General features: G+C 45.9%; 1 protein-coding gene across 1 annotated transcript in view; it reads right to left on the bottom strand.

Moving 5' to 3' along the window:
* The window catches only part of LOC311110698 (disks large homolog 5-like), a 79,697-nt gene that overhangs the window by 33,643 nt on the left and 25,900 nt on the right, over positions 1–20,154 (bottom strand). The window contains exons 4-18 of the mRNA XM_084153240.1: positions 19,807–19,950; positions 17,115–17,298; positions 15,984–16,243; positions 15,687–15,885; positions 15,353–15,466; positions 14,941–15,171; positions 13,700–13,884; positions 13,326–13,451; positions 11,909–12,041; positions 11,588–11,715; positions 11,297–11,472; positions 11,029–11,132; positions 2,631–2,723; positions 968–2,026; positions 388–508 (exon numbers count right to left, since the gene is read on the bottom strand). Coding sequence (XP_084009366.1) covers positions 388–508; positions 968–2,026; positions 2,631–2,723; positions 11,029–11,132; positions 11,297–11,472; positions 11,588–11,715; positions 11,909–12,041; positions 13,326–13,451; positions 13,700–13,884; positions 14,941–15,171; positions 15,353–15,466; positions 15,687–15,885; positions 15,984–16,243; positions 17,115–17,298; positions 19,807–19,950 — 3,257 coding nt within the window. The remainder of the gene's footprint in view (positions 1–387; positions 509–967; positions 2,027–2,630; positions 2,724–11,028; positions 11,133–11,296; positions 11,473–11,587; positions 11,716–11,908; positions 12,042–13,325; positions 13,452–13,699; positions 13,885–14,940; positions 15,172–15,352; positions 15,467–15,686; positions 15,886–15,983; positions 16,244–17,114; positions 17,299–19,806; positions 19,951–20,154) is intronic.

Raw genomic sequence — 20,154 nt, 5'->3', positions numbered from 1 at the left:
ATCACAACAACGCCACCACCAACAACCACACCGGTTAGATGGGAGGAACACACTGGCTAGAAAGGCTCAGGATAGAACAGTGTGTGATGGGCCGGCAGGTAGCCTAACGGTTAAGAGCATTCGGCCAGTAATTAGCTGGTTCGAATTCTCAAGCCGGCAAGGTGGAAAAATCTGCCATTCCACCCTTGAGCAAGGTAGTTAACCCCCAACATGGATGTCGATTAAGGCAGCCCCCCCGCACCTCTCTGATTCAGAGGGGTTGGGTTAAATGCGGAAGTCACATTTGGGTTGAATGCATTCAATTGTACAACTGACTAGGTATTCCCCTTTCCCTTCTCCTTTTGATGTGTGTGTGTGTGAGTGAGTGAGTGAGTGAGAGAGACTCACTTGCAGGCAGAGTACCGTTGTAGACTGTGGGGACGAAGCCCACACTGTGTCTGTGGGAGCGGTTGGGGGAGGAGCGAAGCATCTCTCTGGGCTCTGGAGAGTGATCGTCATTGGAGTAGCTCTGGTGATTGACAGATACAGAAACCAATTGGTTTAATGATGAGGAACAGAAACAGCGGGAGAATAAGGAGAAGGACCACAATCACAGTTCAATGACCAGGAGCAGAAACAGGACGAGGAGGAGACTAAAGGACCCGTTTCAGAGTGTTGGGACGGGACCACACCTCCCTGGCCTCTGTGCCTGGAGCTATATTTCTCTCTTTGTATTTAGTGTTTTCAGACCTAAGACGCATCTCTATAGTCTTAAGTGGCATCCTCTCCTTGTCTCCTCTACTTGATCATAGCTGACGTTAAAAATAGGCTAGGAAGGAGCACGCAACTTAAGAGGATGCCTTCACCTGTTCAGTTCTTTAAAGTCACTGTAGATGGAGGACAGGAGAGGAATCCTTTCGAATAGACTATTGGTGACCGGCCCTAGTGAAAAGCACTATAGATAGCATCACATTAATATCAAACTGACCTGGAAGGAGGGTAGGGTGATGGACTGGGGGGTCATCCTGCGTCTGAGAGCTGGCGCCGATTTAGGGCGGGGCCTCTTCACCTCAGGCTCCTCCCCCCGGGTGCGACCAATGTCCTCGTCACATGACTTCCTCGATGTCAGGACCTTCCCATCCAGGAAGTAGTGGTTCCCATTCCTGTCCCTCTCTCGTTCCCGCTCTCTCTCTCGTTCCCCACTGCCCTCCCCCATAACCATGGCAACGGCCTCCCCTTTGCCCCCGTCGGAGGTGAGCGTGCAGTCGGAGGCAGAGCTGCTCTGCTGTTTGTGTTTGAATTTGAACGAATCGCTGCGGGTGGGCGGAGTCGGAGGGGTGGGTGTGGCCGTAGAGGAGGGAGACTCCGTCTTGGAGGGCTGCGGGGAGTGGGCCACCAGCTGACTGGGCGACAGGTACTCCATCTTGGAAGACTGGGGCGCCGTCTCAGGCCGTGATTTGAAGGCGTCTGGGTCGAAGATGGACTTCCTCTGTTTGGGCGACTTGAAGATGGACAGCTGGGTCGGAGTCATCGCTGTGGTCGTATCCACGGCAACGGACATCCCGCCTACGATCATCTTGGGCCAGGTGCCGCCGCTGTGCTTCCTCTCCAGGGTGGTCTCCATGGTGATGCAGTCGGGGGGATTAGAGGGGTCATAGGTCATGGGGGGTGGGGGGGCCTTGGCGTAGGGGGACCCAGAGCAGCACTCCTGAAAGGCGCTGGGGCCGTAGCGGCCCGGGGGACCCAGACCGAGGTCAGAGGACGGCCGGAGGCTGGTGGAGTGGAGAGACCCCATGGAGAACGGCTTCCTGATGTCCCCGTACACCTCCATCCCCTCATCAGGTTCACCCACCCCGCCCTTCCTCCTCTCTCCTGGGACGTTGACGTTACTACACCCTCCTCGCGTGTCTGGGCAGAAGATGTCTGTCTGTGTGGAGCTGTTGTGTTTGAGGCTGTTCCTGAAGTGTACCTCGGAGAGACGGCCGTTGGACGATGACTCCCGCAGGCTCTCGAAGATGCTCTGGCCTGACGAACTGTGAGGGAAGAACTGGGGACATAAGAGGATAGAGGTGTGTTAGGAATAGCACTGGATTAGTACACACATGTACTTTCTTCCAAAACTTGTCCCCTCCAAAACAGTTATTACACTATCCTGAAATCTAGTCATTGTAGTGCAGCAGTGGAGGCTGCTGAGGGGAGGACGGCTCATAATAATGGCTGGAACGGCGCAAATGGAATGGCATCAAACAACTGTTTGATGTATTTCATACCATTCCAATGATTCCACTCCAGCCATTACCACAACACCGTCCTCCCCAATTAAGGTGCCACCAACCTCCTGTGCAGTGCAGTAGTATCTAAAGTGTTTGCTATTGAGAAACTTGGAGAAATTCAAATCACCGTCCAAAAAAAGAGTGCCCACTATAGCATCAAATAAGAGTGTTGCAGTGTATGGCACTACATAGACTTGAGGATAACTAAAATGTAAGGCTGATTTGAGGCCAGTGAGCAGTGAAGTTTAGATTCAAGTCAAAGCCCTTTCCTAAATAAGGTTGTTATGTGGCATCACATTGGCTGAAGAATAACTTGAGTCTAATTTAAGGCCAGTGCGTATTGAAGGAGCTTAGTACAGGGGGCTAGTTTAGATTCACCTTCATGAGAGAGAGGCTGAGAGACTCCCTGCAGTTCCTCAGCAGAGTCTCACACTCAGTCACCGACTTGTTGTCCAGAGCGATGCCGTTGATCTGGGGACAACAGAGGACACGCTCAGAAACACACTACACCTTTCTCAAACACAAACACACGTTCTGCTAGATCGTCTTGCTTTCAAGCTAGGTTGACAATGAACCTAACCCTAATAGAGATCCCCTACCCCTGAAGAACACAGTGCCAGAGATTGGAGTCTGTCTTCCTTCCTGCTGCAGTGGGATCCTATTAGAAATGTAGGCCAGCGGTTCTTCTATTAGAAATGTAGGCCAGCGGTTCTTCTTACAACTAGATCACCCCCACACTCCTTTATCAATCGCCACATTTCAAGGACAATAGGACTGATGAATTATAAAAAATACTGCGTACAAGAGGAGCGCAGGGAGGGGAGAGGAGCTGAGAAGAGCTGATGGAGGGCTGAGGGAGGGGAGAGGAGCTGAGGGAGCGAGGGAGAAGAGGAAAGTTGGTAATATATGCAAGCCTGAGTCTTTTCTAAAAAGAGGTCAGACTAGTGAATATTTAACACCTAGCATGATACAGTACTGTTTGAAGCATTATATTCCATCTGAGGGGGCTGACAGCTTAGTCTGAGACATTGTAGTAATGATCATTAAGAGTGCAGCTTTAGCATATGCAGATTGTGCACTGACTGCACGTCGCTCTAGGGTCAGCGTGTTCAGGTCCTTTCCCTTCTAACATAATTTAACATCTACGGTATATGCGAAATATAACCTGCTACATTCAGTGATTAACAACTACAAGGACATGGTATACGATGATACACAACCATGATTGGCATCTGCAGCCATCTAATCCAATGCTCGCTAATCACTAACACTGAGCGGTCATATCCCATATCAGCTAGTCTGACTTTACTATTAAAAGGTGAGGGTATCAACTGAGTGTGTACCACATGGCACCCTATTCCCTATATAGTGCATTACTTTTGACCTTGGCCAAATGGGCTCTAGTTAAAAATAGTGCGCTGTGTATGGAGTAATAGGGTGCAGTTTTGGGACACAGCCCTGGTCTGCCATTAGAGGTGAGTGGGGAGACATCTAAGCCCAGCTGTTTTATTAAGCAGCAAAGCTTCACAGTAAGGATCTGGAGGATTATGCTTTCTGCTGCAGTTGGTGGATCATGATTAGGGAGCAGGTCATTCTGCTCGGTAGAGTGATGACTGGCTATGATTCTGTCTGTCACTAGAGATATACAGTACCAGTCAAAGGTTGGACACACCTACTAATTCCAGGGGATTTCTTTATTTTGTATTATTTTCTACATTGTAGAATAATAGTGAAGACATCAAAACTATGAAATAACACATATGGAATCATGTAGTAACCAAAAAAGTGTTAAACAAATCAAAATATATTTTATATTTGAGATTCTTCAAATAGCCACCCCTTCCCTTGATGACAGCTTTGCAGACTCTTGGCATTCTCTCAACCAGCTTCACCTGGAATGATTTCCAACAGTCTTGAAGGAGTTCCCACATATGCTGAGCACTTGTTGGCTGCTTTTCCTTCACTCTGCGGTCCGACTCATCTTAAACAATCTCAATTGGGTTGAGGTCGGGGGGATTGTGGAGGCCAGGTCATCTGATGAAGCACTCCATCACTCTACTTCTTGTTAAAATAGCCCTTACACAGCCTGGAGGTGTTTTGGTCATTGTCCTGTTGTAAAACAAATGATAGTCCCACTAAGCCCCAAATGATAAAATGATAGTCCCACTAAGCCCAAACCAGATGGGATGGCGTATCACTGCAGAATGCTGTGGTAGCCATGCTGGTTAAGTGTGCCTTGAATTCTAAATAAAATCACCAGCAAAGAACCCCCACACCATAACACCTCCTCCTCCATGCTTCACGGTGGGAAACACACATGCAGAGATCATCCGTTCACCCAAATCGCGTCTCACAAAGACACGGTGGTTGGAACCAAGAATCTCCAATTTGGACTCCAGACCAAAGGACACATTTCCACCGGTCTAATGTCCATTGCTCGTGTTTCTTGGCCCAAGCAAGTCTCTTCTTATTATTGGTGTCCTTTAGTAGTGGTTTCTTTGCAGCAATTCGACCATGAAGGCCTGATTCACAAAGTGCCCTCTGAACAGTTGATGTTGAGATGTGTCTGTGACTTGAACTCTGTGAAGCATTTATTTGGGCTGCAATTTCTAATGAACTGGTAACTCTAATGAACTTATCCTCTGCAGCAGAGGTAACTCTGGGTCTTCCATTCCTGTGGCGGTCCTCATGAGAGACAGTTTAATCATAGCGCTTGATGGTTTTTGTGACTGCACTTGAAGAAACGTTCAAAGTTCTTGAAATGTTCCGTATTGACTGACCTTCATGTCTTAAAGTAATGATGGACTGTCGTTTCTCTTTGCTTACAGTGCCTTGCAAAAGTATTCATCCCCCTTGCCATTTTTTCCTATTTTGTTACATTACAACCTGTAATTTAAATGGATTTTTATTTGGATTTCATGTAATGGACATACACAAAATTTTCCAAATTGGTGAAGTGAAATGAAAAAAATAACTTGATTCTAAAAATTAAAAATTAAAAATAACGGAAAAGTGGTGCGTGCATATGAATTCACCCCCTTTGCTATGAAGCCCCTAAATAAGATCTGGTGTAACCAATTACCTTCAGAAGTCACATAATTAGTTAAATAAAGTCCACCTGTGTGCAATCTAAGTGTCACATGATCTGTCACATGATGTCAGTATAAATACACCTGTTCTGAAAGGCCCCAGAGTCTGCAACACCACTAAGCAAGGGGCAATACCAAGTAAGCGGCACCATGAAGACCAAGGAGCTCTCCAAACAGGTCAGGGACAAAGTTGTGGAGAAGTACAGATCAGGGTTGGGTTATAAAAAAATATCCGAAACTTCCCACGGAGCACCATTAAATCCAATATAAAAAAATTGAAAGAATATGGCACCACAACAAACCTGCCAAGAGAGGGCCGCCCACCAAAACTCACAGACCAGGCAAGGAGGGCATTAATCAGAGAAGCAACAAAGAGACCAAAGATAACCCTGAAGGAGCTGCAAAGCTCCACAGCGGAGATTGGAGTATCTGTCCATAGGACGACTTCAAATCAAATCAAATTTTATTGGCCACATGCGCCGAATACAACAGTTGCAGACATTACAGTGAAATGCTTACTTACAGCCCTTAACCAACAGTGCATTTATTTTTAAATAAAAAAAGTAAAATAAAACAACAAAAAAGTGTTGAGAAAAAAAGAGCAGAAGTCAAATAAAATAACAGTAGGGAGGCTATATATACAGTGGGGTACCGGTGCAGAGTCAATGTGCAGGGGCACCGGCTAGTTGAGGTAGTTGAAGTAATATGTACATGTGGGTAGAGTTAAAGTGACTATGCATAAATAATTAACAGAGTAGCAGCAGCGTAAAAAGATGGGGTGGGGGGGCAGTGCAAATAGTCCGGGTAGCCATGATAGCTGTTCAGGAGTCTTATGGCTTGGGGGTAGAAGCTGTTGAGAAGTATTTTGGACCTAGACTTGGCACTCCGGTACCGCTTGCCGTGCGGTAGCAGAGAGAACAGTCTATGTCTAGAGTGGCTGGAGTCTTTGACAATTTTAAGGGCCTTCCTCTGACACCGCCTGGTATAGAGATCCTGGATGGCAGGAAGCTTGGCCCCAGTGATGTACTGGGCCGTACGCACTACCCTCTGTAGTGCCTTGCGGTCGGAGGCCGAGCAGTTGCCATACCAGGCAGTGATGCAACCAGTCAGGATGCTCGATGGTGCAGCTGAATAAATATTTGAGGATCTGAGGACCCATGCCAAATCTTTTCAGTCTCCTGAGGGGGAATAGGCTTTGTCGTGCCCTCTTCACGACTATCTTGGTGTGTTTGGACCATGATAGTTCGTTGGTGATGTGGACACCAAGGAACTTGAAGCTCTCAACCTGTTCCACTACAGCCCCGTCGATGAGAATGGGGGCAAGCTCAGTCCTCTTTTTTTTCCTGTAGTCCACAATCATCTCCTTTGTCTTGGTCACGTTGAGGGAGAGGTTGTTATCCTGGCACCACACGGCCAGGTCTCTGACCTCCTCCCTATAGGCTGTCTCATCGTTGTCGGTGATCAGGCCTACCACTGTTGTGTCGTCGGCAAACTTAATGATGGTGTTGGAGTCGTACCTGGCCATGCAGTCATGGGTGAACAGGGAGTAGAGGAGGGGACTGAGCACGCACCCCTGAGGGGCTCCCGTGTTGAGGATCAGTGTGGCAGATGTGTTGTTACCTACCCTTACCACCTGGGGGCCGCCCGTCAGGAAGTCCAGGATCCAGTTGCAGAGGGAGGTGTTTAGTCCCAGGATCCTTAGCTTAGTGATGAGCTTTGAGGGCACTATGGTGTTGAATGCTGAGCTGTAGTCAATGAATAGCATTCTCACGTAGGTGTTCCTTTTGTCTAGGTGGGAAAGGGCAGTGTGGAGTGCAATAGAGATTGCATCATCTGTGGATCTGTTGGGGCGGTATGCAAATTGGAGTGGGTCTAGGGTTTCTGGGATAATGGTGTTGATGTGAGCCATGACCAGCCTTTCAAAGCACTTCATGGCTACAGACGTCAGTGCTACGGGTCGGTAGTTATTTAGGCAGGTTATCTTAGTGTTCTTGGGCACGGGGACTATGGTGGTCTGCTTGAAACATGTTGGTATTACAGACTCAGTCAGGGACATGTTGAAAATGTCAGTGAAGACACTTGCCAGTTGGTCAGCACACGTCCTGGTAATCCGTCTGGCCCTGCGGCCTTGTGAATGTTGACCTGCTTAAAAGTCTTACTCACATTGGCTACGGAGAGCGTGATCACATAGTCATCCAGAACAGCTGGTGCTCTCATGCATGCTTCAGTGTTGCTTGCCTCGAAGCGAGCATAGAAGTGGAATAGCTCATCTGGAAGTCTTGTGTCACTGGGTAGCTCGCGGCTGTGCTTCCCTTTGTAGTCTGTAATAGTTTTCAAGCCCTGCCACATCTGACGAGTGTCAGAGCCGGTGTAGTACGATTCCATCTTAGTCCTGTATTGACTCTTTGCCTGTTTGATGGTTCGTCGGAGGGCATAGCGGGATTTCTTATAAGCGTCCGGGTTAGAGTCCCGCTCCTTGAAAGCGGCAGCTCTACCCTTTAGCTCAGTGCGGATGTTGCCTGTATTCCATGTCTTCTGGTTGGGGTATGTACGTACGGTCACTGTGGGGACGAAATCATCGATGCACTTATTGATGAAGCCAGTGACTGATGTGGTGTACTCCTCAATGCTATCTGAAGAATCCCGGAACATGTTCCAGTCTGTGCTAGCAAAACAGTCCTGTAGTTTAGCATCTGCGTCATCTGACCACTTATTTATTAACCGAGTCACTGGTGCTTCCTGCTTTAGTTTTTGCTTATAAGCAGGAATCAGGAGGATAGAGTTATGGTCAGATTTGCCAAATGGAGGGCGAGGGAGAGCTTTGTATGCATCTCTGTGTGTGGAGTAAAGGTGGTCTAGAGTTTTTTTTCCCTCTGGTTGCACATTTAACATGCTGGTAGAAATTAGGTAGAACGGATTTAAGTTTCCCTGCATTAAAGTCCCCGGCCACTAGGAACACTGCCTCTGGATGAGCGTTTTCCTGTTCACTTATGGCCTTATACAGCTCATTCAGTGCAGTCTTAATGCCAGCATTGGTTTGTGGTGGTAAATAGACAGCTATGAAAAATATAGATGAAAACTCTCTTGGTAAATAGTGTGGTCTACAGCTTATCATAAGATACTCTACCTCAGGTGAGCAAAACCACGAGACTTCCTTAGTATTTGATTTTGTGCACCAGCTGTTGTTTACAAATATACACAGACCGCCACCCCTTGTCTTACCAGAGTCAGCCATTCTATCCTGCCGATGTAGTGTATAGCCCGCTAGCTGCATGTTGTCGATGTCGTCGTTCAGCCACGACTCGGTGAAACATAAGATAATACAGTTTTTAATGTCCCGTTGTTAGGATAACCGTAATCTTAGGTCATCCAATTTATTCTCAAATGATTGAACATTGGCTAATAGGTTTGATGGAAGAGGCAGTTTACTCGCTCGCCGTCGGATCCTTACAAGGCACCCCGACCTACGTCCACGATATCTCTGTCTCTTTCTCATGCAAATGACAGGGATTTGGGCCTTGTCGGGTGTCTGTAGGATATCCTTCGCGTCCGACTTGTTGAAGAAAAAATCTTCGTCCAATACGAGGTGAGTAATCGTTGTCCCGATATCCAGAAGCTCTTTTTGGTTATAAGAGACGATGGCAGAAACATTATGTACAGAATAAATTACAAATAACGCGGAAAAACACACATAATAGTACAATTGGTTAGAGGGCTGTAAAAACGGCAGCCATCTTCTCCGGCGCCATATGATGTCTTTAAGCCGTACAGTCCACAGAGTTGGGCTTTACGGAAGAGTGGCCAGAAAAAAGGCATTGCTTAAAGAAAAAAATAAGCAAACACGTTTTGTGTTCGCCAAAAGGCATGTGGGAGACTCCCCAAACATATGGAAGAAGGTACTCTGGTCAGATGAGACTAAAATTGAGCTTTTTGGCCATCAAGGAAGACGCTATGTCTGGCGCAAACCCAACACCTCATCACCCAAAGAACACCATCCCCACAGTGAAGCATGGTGGTGGCAGCACCATGCTGTGGGGATGTTTTTCATCGGCAGGGACTGGGAAACTGGTCAGAATTGAAGGAATGATGGATGGCGCTAAATACAGGGAAATTCTTGAGGGAAACCTGTTTCAGTCTTCCAGAGATTTGAGACGGGGACGGAGGTTCAGCAGGACAATGACCCTAAGCATACTGCTAAAGCAACACTTGAGTGGTTTAAGGGGAAACATTTAAATGTCTTGGAATGGCCTAGTCAAAGCCCAGACCTCAATCCAATTGAGAATCTGTGGTATGACTTAAAGATTGCTGTACACCAGCGGAACCCATCCAACTTGAAGGAGCTGGAGCGGTTTTGCCTTGAAGAATGGGCAAAAATCCCAGTGGCTAGATGTGCCAAGCTTATAGAGACATACCCCAAGAGACTTGCAGCTGTAATTGCTGCAAAAGGTGGCTCTACAAAGTATTGACTTTGGGGGGGGGGTGAATAGAGTATGCACGCTCAAGTTCTGTTTTTTTGTCTTATTTCTTGTTTGTTTCAAAATAAAAAAGATTTTGCATCTTCAAAGTGGTAGGCATGTTGTGTAAATCAAATGATACAAACCCCCCAAAAATGCATTTTAATTCCAGGTTGTAAGGCAACAAAATAGGAAAAAAGCCAAGGGGGGTGAATACTTTCGCAAGCCACTGTATTTGAGCTGTTCTTGCCATAATATGGACTTGGTCTTATACCAAATAGTGCTATCTTCTGTATACCAACCCTACCTTGTCACAACACAACTGATTGGCACAAACGCATTAAGAAGGAAATAAATTCCACAAATTAACTTTTAACAAGGCACACCTGTTAATTGAAATGCATTCCAGGTGACTATCTCATGATGCTGGTTGAGAGAATGCCAAGAGTGTGCAAAGCTGTCATCAAGGCAAAGGGTGGCTATTTGAAGAATCTCAAATATAAAATATATTTTGATTTGTTTAACACTTTTTTGGTTACTACATGATTCCATATGTGTTATTTCATAGTCTTGACGTCTTCACTATTATTCTACAATGTAGAAAATAGTAAAAATAAAGAAAAACCATTGAATGAGTAGGTGTGTCTTAACTTTTGACCGGTAGCGTACATGGAACAGGGGTGAAATCAGGTGAAGGAAAAGGAGGGAGAGGTTGGAAGATAATGGATTAGAAGAAGAAGAACAGGAGAAGAAGAGGAGGAAAATGAGGAGAGGAGGAGGAGGATTGAAGAAGAAGGAGGAGAAGAGAAGGAGGAGAGAAAAAGGAGAAGAAGAAAAGGAGGAGGAGGAGAGACGGAGGAGGCGAGAAGGAGGAGGAGAAGAGATGGATGAGGAGGAGAAGGAGGAGAAGAAGGAGGAGAAGAAGGAGGAGGAGGAGGAGGAGAAGGAGGAGGAGGAGGAGAGAAGAAGAAGAAGGAGGAGAGAAGAAGGAGGAGGAGAGAAGAAGAAGGAGGAGGAGAGAAGGAGGAGTAGATGCGGGAGGAAGTGGAGGATGAAAAGGAGGATGAGAAGAGGTGGAGTAGGAGAAGAGGTGGAGTAGGAGAAGAGGTGGAGTAGGAGAAGAGGTGGAGTAGGAGAAGAGGTGGAGCAGGAGAAGAGGTGGAGCAGGAGTAGAGGTGGAGCAGGAGAAGAGGTGGAGCAGGAGAAGAGGTGGAGTAGGAGAAGAGAACTCACAGCGATAAGTCTGTCTCCGACTGTCAGAGATCCCTCCCTGGCAGCAGGACTCCCCTGGACCAGGGCCGTCACAAATACACCACTCTCCAGACCTATACCACTGTCTGGGTTAGAGAGAAGGATAGGGGACAAAGATATAAAAGCCATATGCACTAGATGGAATATTATTTAAGGGATGCATCATAAGGCAGAGTTCCATATGGAAGGTGCCAGAACACACTCATTACCTAAGTTGACTCTAAAAAGAGTTTGTCAAAAAAGCTGGTACCTTTGTGTCCGATCAGGTTGATGTGTATGGGGGTGACCAGCCTCCCTCCCAGAGACTTCCTCCTGCGCACCACCATGTTGATCAGCCAGCCTCCATTAAGCACTGCCTTCACCACCTGCTTCCTGTCCTTATTGGTCACATCCACATCATTTAACTTCAGCAACCAATCATTCACTCTGAAAAGCAGGAAGTCAAATTGTGTTATTGGAGATGATGAAGATGAGGAAAGAACAGGGTGTGTTCAGTGGTGTTAAACGCTACAGATAGAAATGTAAAAAATCAGAGAATTACCTTAACCTTCCATCAGCAATACTTCCTCTGTCAACTCTTGTCACAAATATTCCACAATCTCCTGGTAAATACGGATCATTTACCCCCTCTGCTATGTCAAACCCAAGTGCCTTCAAATCCATGTCATCCTACAGGAAAACAGTTAAGTTTAACATACTGTACACTGGTTATCTACATACATACTGTATCTATCAGACATTATTTATCAGGATTTGGAAATCAATTTATCAAATTATGAAATCAGTCAATCCATCCATCCATCCCATGGTCAAATAATAATTCAATTAAATCAATAACAGTAGTTGATGTCTCCAGACTGACCCTGTCCTTCTCAAACTCCACCACCTCAGTCTCCCACTCCAGAGAGTCTGTGTCGATAGCCGAGTCATGGGAGCTGTGGGCCATCAGCTGACAGAACCTTGCCTCCCTGTCCAGCTGGCTCTCCATCTTCTCTCTGAACACAGTGACAAGACACAGGTCAGGAAGTGATATCACAAGTATGTGAGGATGGCTGGGGGGGGGGGTTCGAAGGGGATCTAGGACCTCCATCTGGAAGTTGGAGAATTTTGCATTTTTCAAACACCTGAAACAGCTTATTCCTGCAATCTAGATCCATAATCATTATGCTTAATTCTATGTCAAAAATGTCAAGTTTTCTGCATATCTAAGCCTACCCCTTGAGCTGTCTGTATCCTCCTGACTGGTGGTTATTTTTTTTAAAGAAACTAAATATCCATCTCTGCTAAAATCTGGGTAAAATATTGAAAGGAATGTGAGTCTTATTCAGCACATTTTTTTTTTTTGGACAAGCTAGCTACTCAAACTTGATTGATAGTCTCAAATGGCTTCTTGGTAGCTAGTTATGAGGTTGGGAACATATGTGGGCTAACTAAAGCCAATTTCATAAAATTGCTAGGTGGTTAGTAGCATTACAAAACAAAAAGGACAAATTTGAGGGGGCACCCTATGGACATGACGCCTATGGAAGTGACACCACACTTCATGACTTGTGTGCAGAGCTGGCTAGCGTTAGCCACTAGCCATGCAAAACGAGTGTTGGCAGTGGTGAGCTACAATCCTGCAATCACGAGGAGGTGTGATGTAAACAACCAAATCAGATTACACAAATGTGGAGGCCACATGATCTCGGTCTCCGGTGTCCAATGGATTATTGCCTCTGGAATCAATCTGCTTTGGATTTACCTCACTATATTGCTATTGGATTAGCTGACTCACCCTCTGAAGTCTTCGCTCCTTGGCTCTTCATTGGTAGCCAACTCAGCCGTCAATCGGTAAGTCTCTGCTCTCTCTACTTTATATCTGCTGGCTTTTTTTGTGTGTGTTCTGTGGGTTCCCGCCTGTGCAAGACTAGTTGGTGTTGTTCTCTGGCTTACTACTTAGCAATGTCGACCATGGTGGTTGGGAAGGAAAGGAGAAATAGGCCTATGGTGGCTGACTGTCACCAAGACCAATTATGTCCTCATGAGGCAGGCCTAGAGGGGGTCGTTGACTTGAAAACCTAAATCTTACTATTTTCTTCTTCGTCACAGGGAAGGAGTGCGACCTCTCAAAGTCACAAGAAACTGAGAGAATTTAACATAGCAGTCACACACTGACCAGTAGAGGGAGATTTTCACATCAATACAGAGGTGATGAGAAAGTGTGTGTGTGTGTGTGTGTGTGTGTGTGTGTGTGTGTGTGTGTGTGTGTGTGTGTGTGTAAAGACTCAGGGACTCACTTGAGTTCCTTCAGTTCCCGTGACGCGTCGTTCTTCTGCTTCCTCATGTCGTCAAGGTTACGCAGGGCATCGGCCAGATCGCTGACCGCACGGTCCCGCTCCCTACGCAGGTTGTCACACAGCGTCCTGGAGGGGCAGGATATGACATCATCAAGCATCAGCACAGTTTAGTCCATTGAAATTCCTTGCGTCCCCTCTCCTTGCTTCCTTCTCAAAACGCATTGGGGAATATCCGAGGTTCCCCCTCTCTGACCTTTTAATCCAATGCGTTTTCAGAAGGAGGCAAGGAGAGAAGAAAGACTAATTAAGAAAGAGCCTACCCCACCTTTTATTTTCCCTCCCTCTATCGCCCTTCTCTCTCACCCTGTACTCACCGTATGCTCTCTCTCTCTGCCACTATCTTGTCTCTCTCCTGGAAGGCCCAGTCACGTCGACACTTGGCCACCTCGGCCTCCTGCGTCGCCTCCTTCAGCTCCTGGGACATGGCCTCATACTGCTTCCTCAACACCTCCATCTCCTTGTTGACCCGCTCTATGTCCAGAGTGGCAGAATCTTCTTTCTGTCACACACACAGAGACACGGACACACACAGAGACACGGACACACACAGAGACACGGACACACACAGAGACACGGACACACACAGAGACACGGACGTTAGTCAGTCACTTTCAGTAAAACAAACTTCAACAGATCAAACCCACATTTCCAAAAGTTCCCAGGTTTCTCAGTAAACCCAGCTGGAGAATTCCCACAATCAGAAGGAAATAACCAGGGAGGGAATCCTCCAACTGGGATTTCTATCACAGGTTTTAAAGGTAGACTCAGTGATATGACGTAGATGCAGAAAGTAAACAGCATAGTGGGTCAATATCCGCAACAACTAAGAGGGTTGAAGCGTGAGGCTCAACTTCTCCGCTGTTTTGGTGCCCTGGCTACCAATCTGTGAACAGCTTGAAGCGAACCAGTGAACATGCGCAGATACCGTGTGTGACCGTGTGAGAGCGAAAGTCTTGCATCGCGCTCATCAATATCCGCAGTGCTGCTCGTGGCAACGTCATTTCGCTGAGTCTACCTTTATGCATACTGACTCCTGTAGTGTAAAACCGCAGTAGGAGGGCCATCTAGTGGTCTGAACAGGGAAGTGTCAGCAGCAGCATTTATCTAGGAGACTAAATCTGCTTTTTTTGTAATTCTTTTTTTTATTTAACCTTTATTTAACTAGGCAAGTCATTTAAGAACAAATTGTTATTTACAATGATGGCCTACGCTTTAGGGTCATTCCACTGACATAATCCAATAGTTGACACTTTATAGGATACACTAAGCTCTATCACTTCATCATGTGTCTAACATGTGGCTGGGAGCTGTCCCTTTTTGACAGACAGCAAAGATGGTGCTGATAACTGGGTAGATTGTATTTTTTTTAAGAATTAAATTTACTTTCAATGCCTATGTACTTTGTCCATACCGGTGTTTCAGAAAACATTGTGTGTGTGTTGTTCCCAGGTCTAGCCTGGTAATACTCTCTCAGTAGCTGTTCTCTCTGTATGATAGCCTCTGTCCTCCCTCTAATACAGGTGTGTATTATAAATGTAAGAGCTGTGTGTGTTACCTGTCTAGCCTGGTAGCACTCTCTCAGTAGCTGTTCCCTCTGTATGATGGCCTCTGTCCTCTCCTTGCGGGCCACGTCTCTCTCCTCCCGGACCGTCTCGATGTCTTTACAGGCTTGGCTCAGCTCCTTCTGGGCCTCGGCCTTGTCCTTCACCTCGTGGCAGTACTTCTCCAACAGCTCGTTCCTCTCACAGATTGATCTGTCCCGGTCCACCAACGACGAGTTCAGCTCCTAAAAACAAACAATGAAATCAGATTTAATGCCATAACACAATCACAAAATCCCTTGGTTGATCCGGCAGTGACACATTTAGCTAATTGATCAGGCAGCGGTCTGAGAGCCTCACTGGCCACTATCCGCTCAGATGATTAATTGATAAGATATATTAATTGATTAACCTATTGATGATTACCTGTCTGAGAGCCTCCATCTCCTCGCTGGCCACCATCCTTTCAGACGAGGTGTTTTTGAGGCGGGCCTCTGCAGCCTCCAGCTCTGTCTGCAGCTTGTCCAGCTCCTTGATCACCTGTTCCACAGAGTTTAATAAACCACTTTATTATTGTATTACAGTTTCAGTATAAAATAATAATGGCCTGAATTCCTGGACAAAAATTAAGCCCAGTCCTCGACAAAAGAAGCATACTCAATGGTGATTATACATTGAAAGTAGCTTCTTAGTCCAGGACTAGGCTTAATCGGTGTCCGGGAAACCGGGCTTTAATGTAATATATGTATTTCTCTCTGACCTGGTCCCTCTCGCTCATGATGAGCCTGTACTCGTTGAACACAGAGTCCCTCTCCTCCTTGTACTTCTCACAGTCCTTTACTGCCTTCAGCTGGAAGTTCTTACAGCGCGTCACCTCCGACTGCAGCCGCTCCATCTCCCTCTGCAGCTCCTTGTTCTGGGTTGAAGACTTGTCCAGCTCCTGTTGTACAGAGTCAAACCTGGGGAGAGAGGGAGAGGTGTGTAGTACTGTATAGGTGTGTGTGTAGTGTATAGACATTTCTCGTGGATTGTGCAGTGTGTGTGTGTGTGTGTTTACCTCCTCATGGACGTAGAGCACTGCTGTTGGTAGTGTATGGCCTTGTCTCGTTGTTTCAGCAGCATGTCCATCTGTTTCTGTAGTCGTCGGTTCTCTTCCTCCACCTGCTCCAGCCTGCTCAGGTCCGTGTTGTGATTGGCTACCTTTTCACCGTAGCGTTTGCTCAGCGAATCGTATTCCTTCCTCACCCCCTCCAGCTTGTCCATGGCCGTGTCGTACAGCTTGTTGAGAACCTCTGATGAACCGTTCTCTCTCATCACCTGGAGGAAGGACATGGTCATTCATCTGATGCTTTTCTAAATACACATACAGTTTGTGCATCTTCAGTTGCCGTCTCTGTGTGAAATTACGAATTACTCATGTTTATTATACAGAGTTGACACATTCAAAAACGTTGCTTTATTAAAATAATACATGCATTTCTTCGGATTGATAGAGTGTGGCTATGTTATTCTTCTAAAGCATCATGTTGGACAACCAAGCCACCGGAACAATCAACAAGCCAGAATGAGCATGGATTCATTTTTACACCAGTTAATCAGCAGAGGGCAACAGTGAACAGATGCAGTATGGATTATTCAAGACTATTAGACTGCTTTTACACAGGCAGCCCAATTCTGATATTTTGCCCAATTATTGGCAAAGGATGTAATAATAATAATAATAATTAGGCAAAAGATCAAAATGGGACTGCCTGTGTAAACGCAGCCTTAGGTACTATGGTGTAACTAACTAGCCCCTAGGTTTCACTTTTGCCGGCCTGTAAAATCACCTCATCATTAAAATGCAATAACCTCCCGGCAGTTTCTGTATGTCAGGCTGGACTCTGTGGTAATTACTGTGGGAGCAGGTGTGACCCCAGGGCAGTATTGATCCAGACTACATCACAGCATGTATATTGGGGGGAGGGGGGGGGGCGACATACCCTTTACATGAGCCAGTGACCTTGTCCTCAAACACTGCCCTTTACAGAAGTGCTCCGTATGCATCTCCCAGCAGTGTGTGCGTCCTGTCCACTGCAGCAGTCTTCTCAGGTGATTTGTGGGTGTGTGAAAGCACAGCAGCCAAGTATAGGTCACAGCAACCTTGTGTGTGTGTGTGTGTGTGTGTGTGTGTGGTGTGTGTGTGTACCTCTTGCTGCTGCAGCCTCATGTCGGCCACCTCCTTCTGGTCCTCGCTGTGCAGCCTGCGGAGCTCCTCACAGCTCTGCTTCAGGTGGTTGTGTTCCCTGACCAGCTGAGTGTTGTCTCTCCTCAACACCTCCAGCTCCTCCTTCAGCTGAGACTGGTCTCCTAACACACGGCTGTGGAGCATACTGGAGACAGATAGGGAGAGGTCAAAACTGGGGGAGGGGAAGACACTTTCCGGACACTGATGGCACATCTCTCAACACGGTCCAAATAGAAGTAGAGATTCTCCACTGGGAGCATGGTGGTCAGGCTAACGCCAAACAGACCTCCTGACTTCAGAGTCTGGCCAGGCTGCTTGGTGTTGTAGGCACGATGTGTCGATAATGAAGAGGGCTCTACTTTTTTACTGATTGGTTGTCCTCTGTGTCTCTCACTCAAACAACCACACACAGCTCCCGAGCGCCGCCACCTTCCCATACATCTGTTGGATTTTCAAATCTAAACAACGTGAAGTCTCGACCCCCCAGGAAAGAAAAAAAAACATTTGAGAGAACCAATCAAACTCAGCCCATTATTGCGCCAATATTGCATTTACAACGGACTCCTGTCCAGGGCCCAGCTTTCCAAAAGCCTCAAGGCGAAGTTCATAGTTAGAACCTTGGTAAGAGCATCTTTACATTTCTGAGCCGTTTCCCAAAACCCTCTTTATTAACGTTGCACTTGAAATCGCTGGTAATCTAACGCCTGCCTCAGAGCACTCATAGAACAGCTAAGTGCATCATTAGATCACCGTTTGTCCTCCCATGTCACTTTACACACAGAAGATCTCAGCTAAACATTGAATGAAGATGTCTTTCTGTCTCTGTGGACTGCCAAAAACGTCATTGTTGAATATAATTAGCCTAAAAAGTTTGCTATGTTATAAACAAGCGAAGCAAGGACACATTTAAAAAAATTAAAACTGAGATAATCTAGGCTAAAGATTGACATCACTTTCATGTATGTGCAATCGATAGACCTACCTAGTATTAAGCCATTAGGAATATTGAAGCGGCTCAGTTGTAGTCTATCTATTAAGCTTATAGGCTACTATTATCTAAAAGCTCATGCATTTCACTGTAGCCTAACCAATAACCTAAAGGTCAACATTAGGTCTATGGCAACGTCGCTTAACTTGCTACATCATGTTTAATTATTTGATTGTAGAATATCTATAGGCCTACTTGAAGCTCAATTCATGCCTGCCATTAGCTACAATGACTATTTGAGCAATTACAAAAACCTTTGTCATCATATCCTATTTTTGTCACGTTTACATTTTCTAGAGGGAACGAGTGACTTGACTTTGGCTTTATTCATTCTTGCTCACAGTTTACACAAACTGAAGAAATGCTGAATTTACATAATCAAACATTGCATACAAAATAGATCGAGAAAAACACACAATACATCGTAACACATGGCAAACACTTAAATACTGTACATAGTAGGCTACAGAACATTTATCTTGATGGGAAAAGGGATTCAAAAAAATTGATGACTGAATAGCCATACGTCATTTAAGAGCTACAGCGAGCTCTTCTGGAATCATCTTCAGCACGGCACAGCTCCTGTAATGACAGTTTCACTTTGTAACGAGTGCACTGCGTGGTGTTTTGGGAAACGGGTGTGACACCGTCGGCCGTTATTTTTACGATGCATCGTTAAAAAACACTCGTAAGCCAAAGTTCCATCGTTAACCACACACGCTCACAAGGACACACACTTAAAATGATAGTTCAGGATTGTGGCAATGAAGCCCTTTATATACTTCCTCAGAGTCAGATGAACTCGTGGATAGCATTTTTATGCCTCTGTATCCAGTATAAAGGAAGCTATAGGTAGTTTTGCGCGCCAGTGCTAACTAGCGTAAGCACTAGCTTAGCGCAAAGACAGGAAATAGTCGGGCACAGCTAGCTAGCTTCCAGTCTTTGCGCTAAGCTAGTTAGCGGTGGCTAAAAAAACGACCCCTTACATCCTTCATACCGAACGAAGAGACATAAAAATGGTATCCACAAACTATCCCTTTAAATGCATGCACGCACACACCTTCCATGCCTGGATTTAACGCACGCACACACCTTCCATGCCTGGATTTAACGCCATGGATTACCACATCTTGTCCATATAGAACTTTGCAAAGAAGTACATGTGGTTCTCTGTTAGAGTTGATGTTAACTCTAGTAAGTGATTAAAAGCATGACGGCTACACATACTGTAGGTTGAGTGAAGCGTTTGGTAGGCCTATAGAACATAACTTGATATGACTCCATTATCAATTGACTATAAACGATATTGCTGTACAACTCCTTAATTCAGATTTAGGTAATCCCCATTACATTTCGTAGAAACACACCATTAGCACATAAATGTTCTTTCAATTATTGTAAATGCAGCACCAGGCACTTCTCCAGTCTGTAAATGAGTAAAACAATGATACCATAAAACCTCTCATTATTCCCATCTAATTACAGTCTATTCAGAAACAGTTAATAGACTAACGGAGGATTCCTGACATTAGGCTGGGCAGTGTAGTCCAGGACCACTAAACGTCCACCTCTCCCCAGACACTACATGTTGTTGTTTTTTGCAACAACCCAGTCAGTCAGTCGGTCGACCAACCCAATCAGTGATGTGATGATGGTGGTACTCACTGGTAAAAGTCAGCCTCCTTGACGGCCTCCTCACACCTCTTCAGAGTCTTGGTGTGTTGGTTCTGTAGAGACTGGAGATCTGCCATGGCCCTCATACACTGGCTTTTCAGACGCTCATAGTCATGGCTGGCTTTGGAATTTGGCCTTTGGGGAGACAAGGAGGCAATAAGATGCATCACTACATAAGAACTACAAACTGAGACCTTGTCTACAAGGGAAGCCCAATGTCAGTTTAGATATAAGAGTTAGATAGAACAAAGGCATACAGTTGCTTTGCATGGAAATGCAGAGGACCCCAAGGAAACTGCATCCATCTTTATTTGACCTTTATTTAACTAGGCAAGTCAG

The sequence above is a fragment of the Coregonus lavaretus genome (genome assembly GCF_964263955.1).
Source record: "Coregonus lavaretus genome assembly, chromosome: 36".
NCBI classification, from domain to species: domain Eukaryota; kingdom Metazoa; phylum Chordata; class Actinopteri; order Salmoniformes; family Salmonidae; genus Coregonus; species Coregonus lavaretus.
The sequence above is the reverse complement of the archived record's forward strand: the minus strand, read 5'-3'. Positions and strand labels throughout refer to the sequence as shown.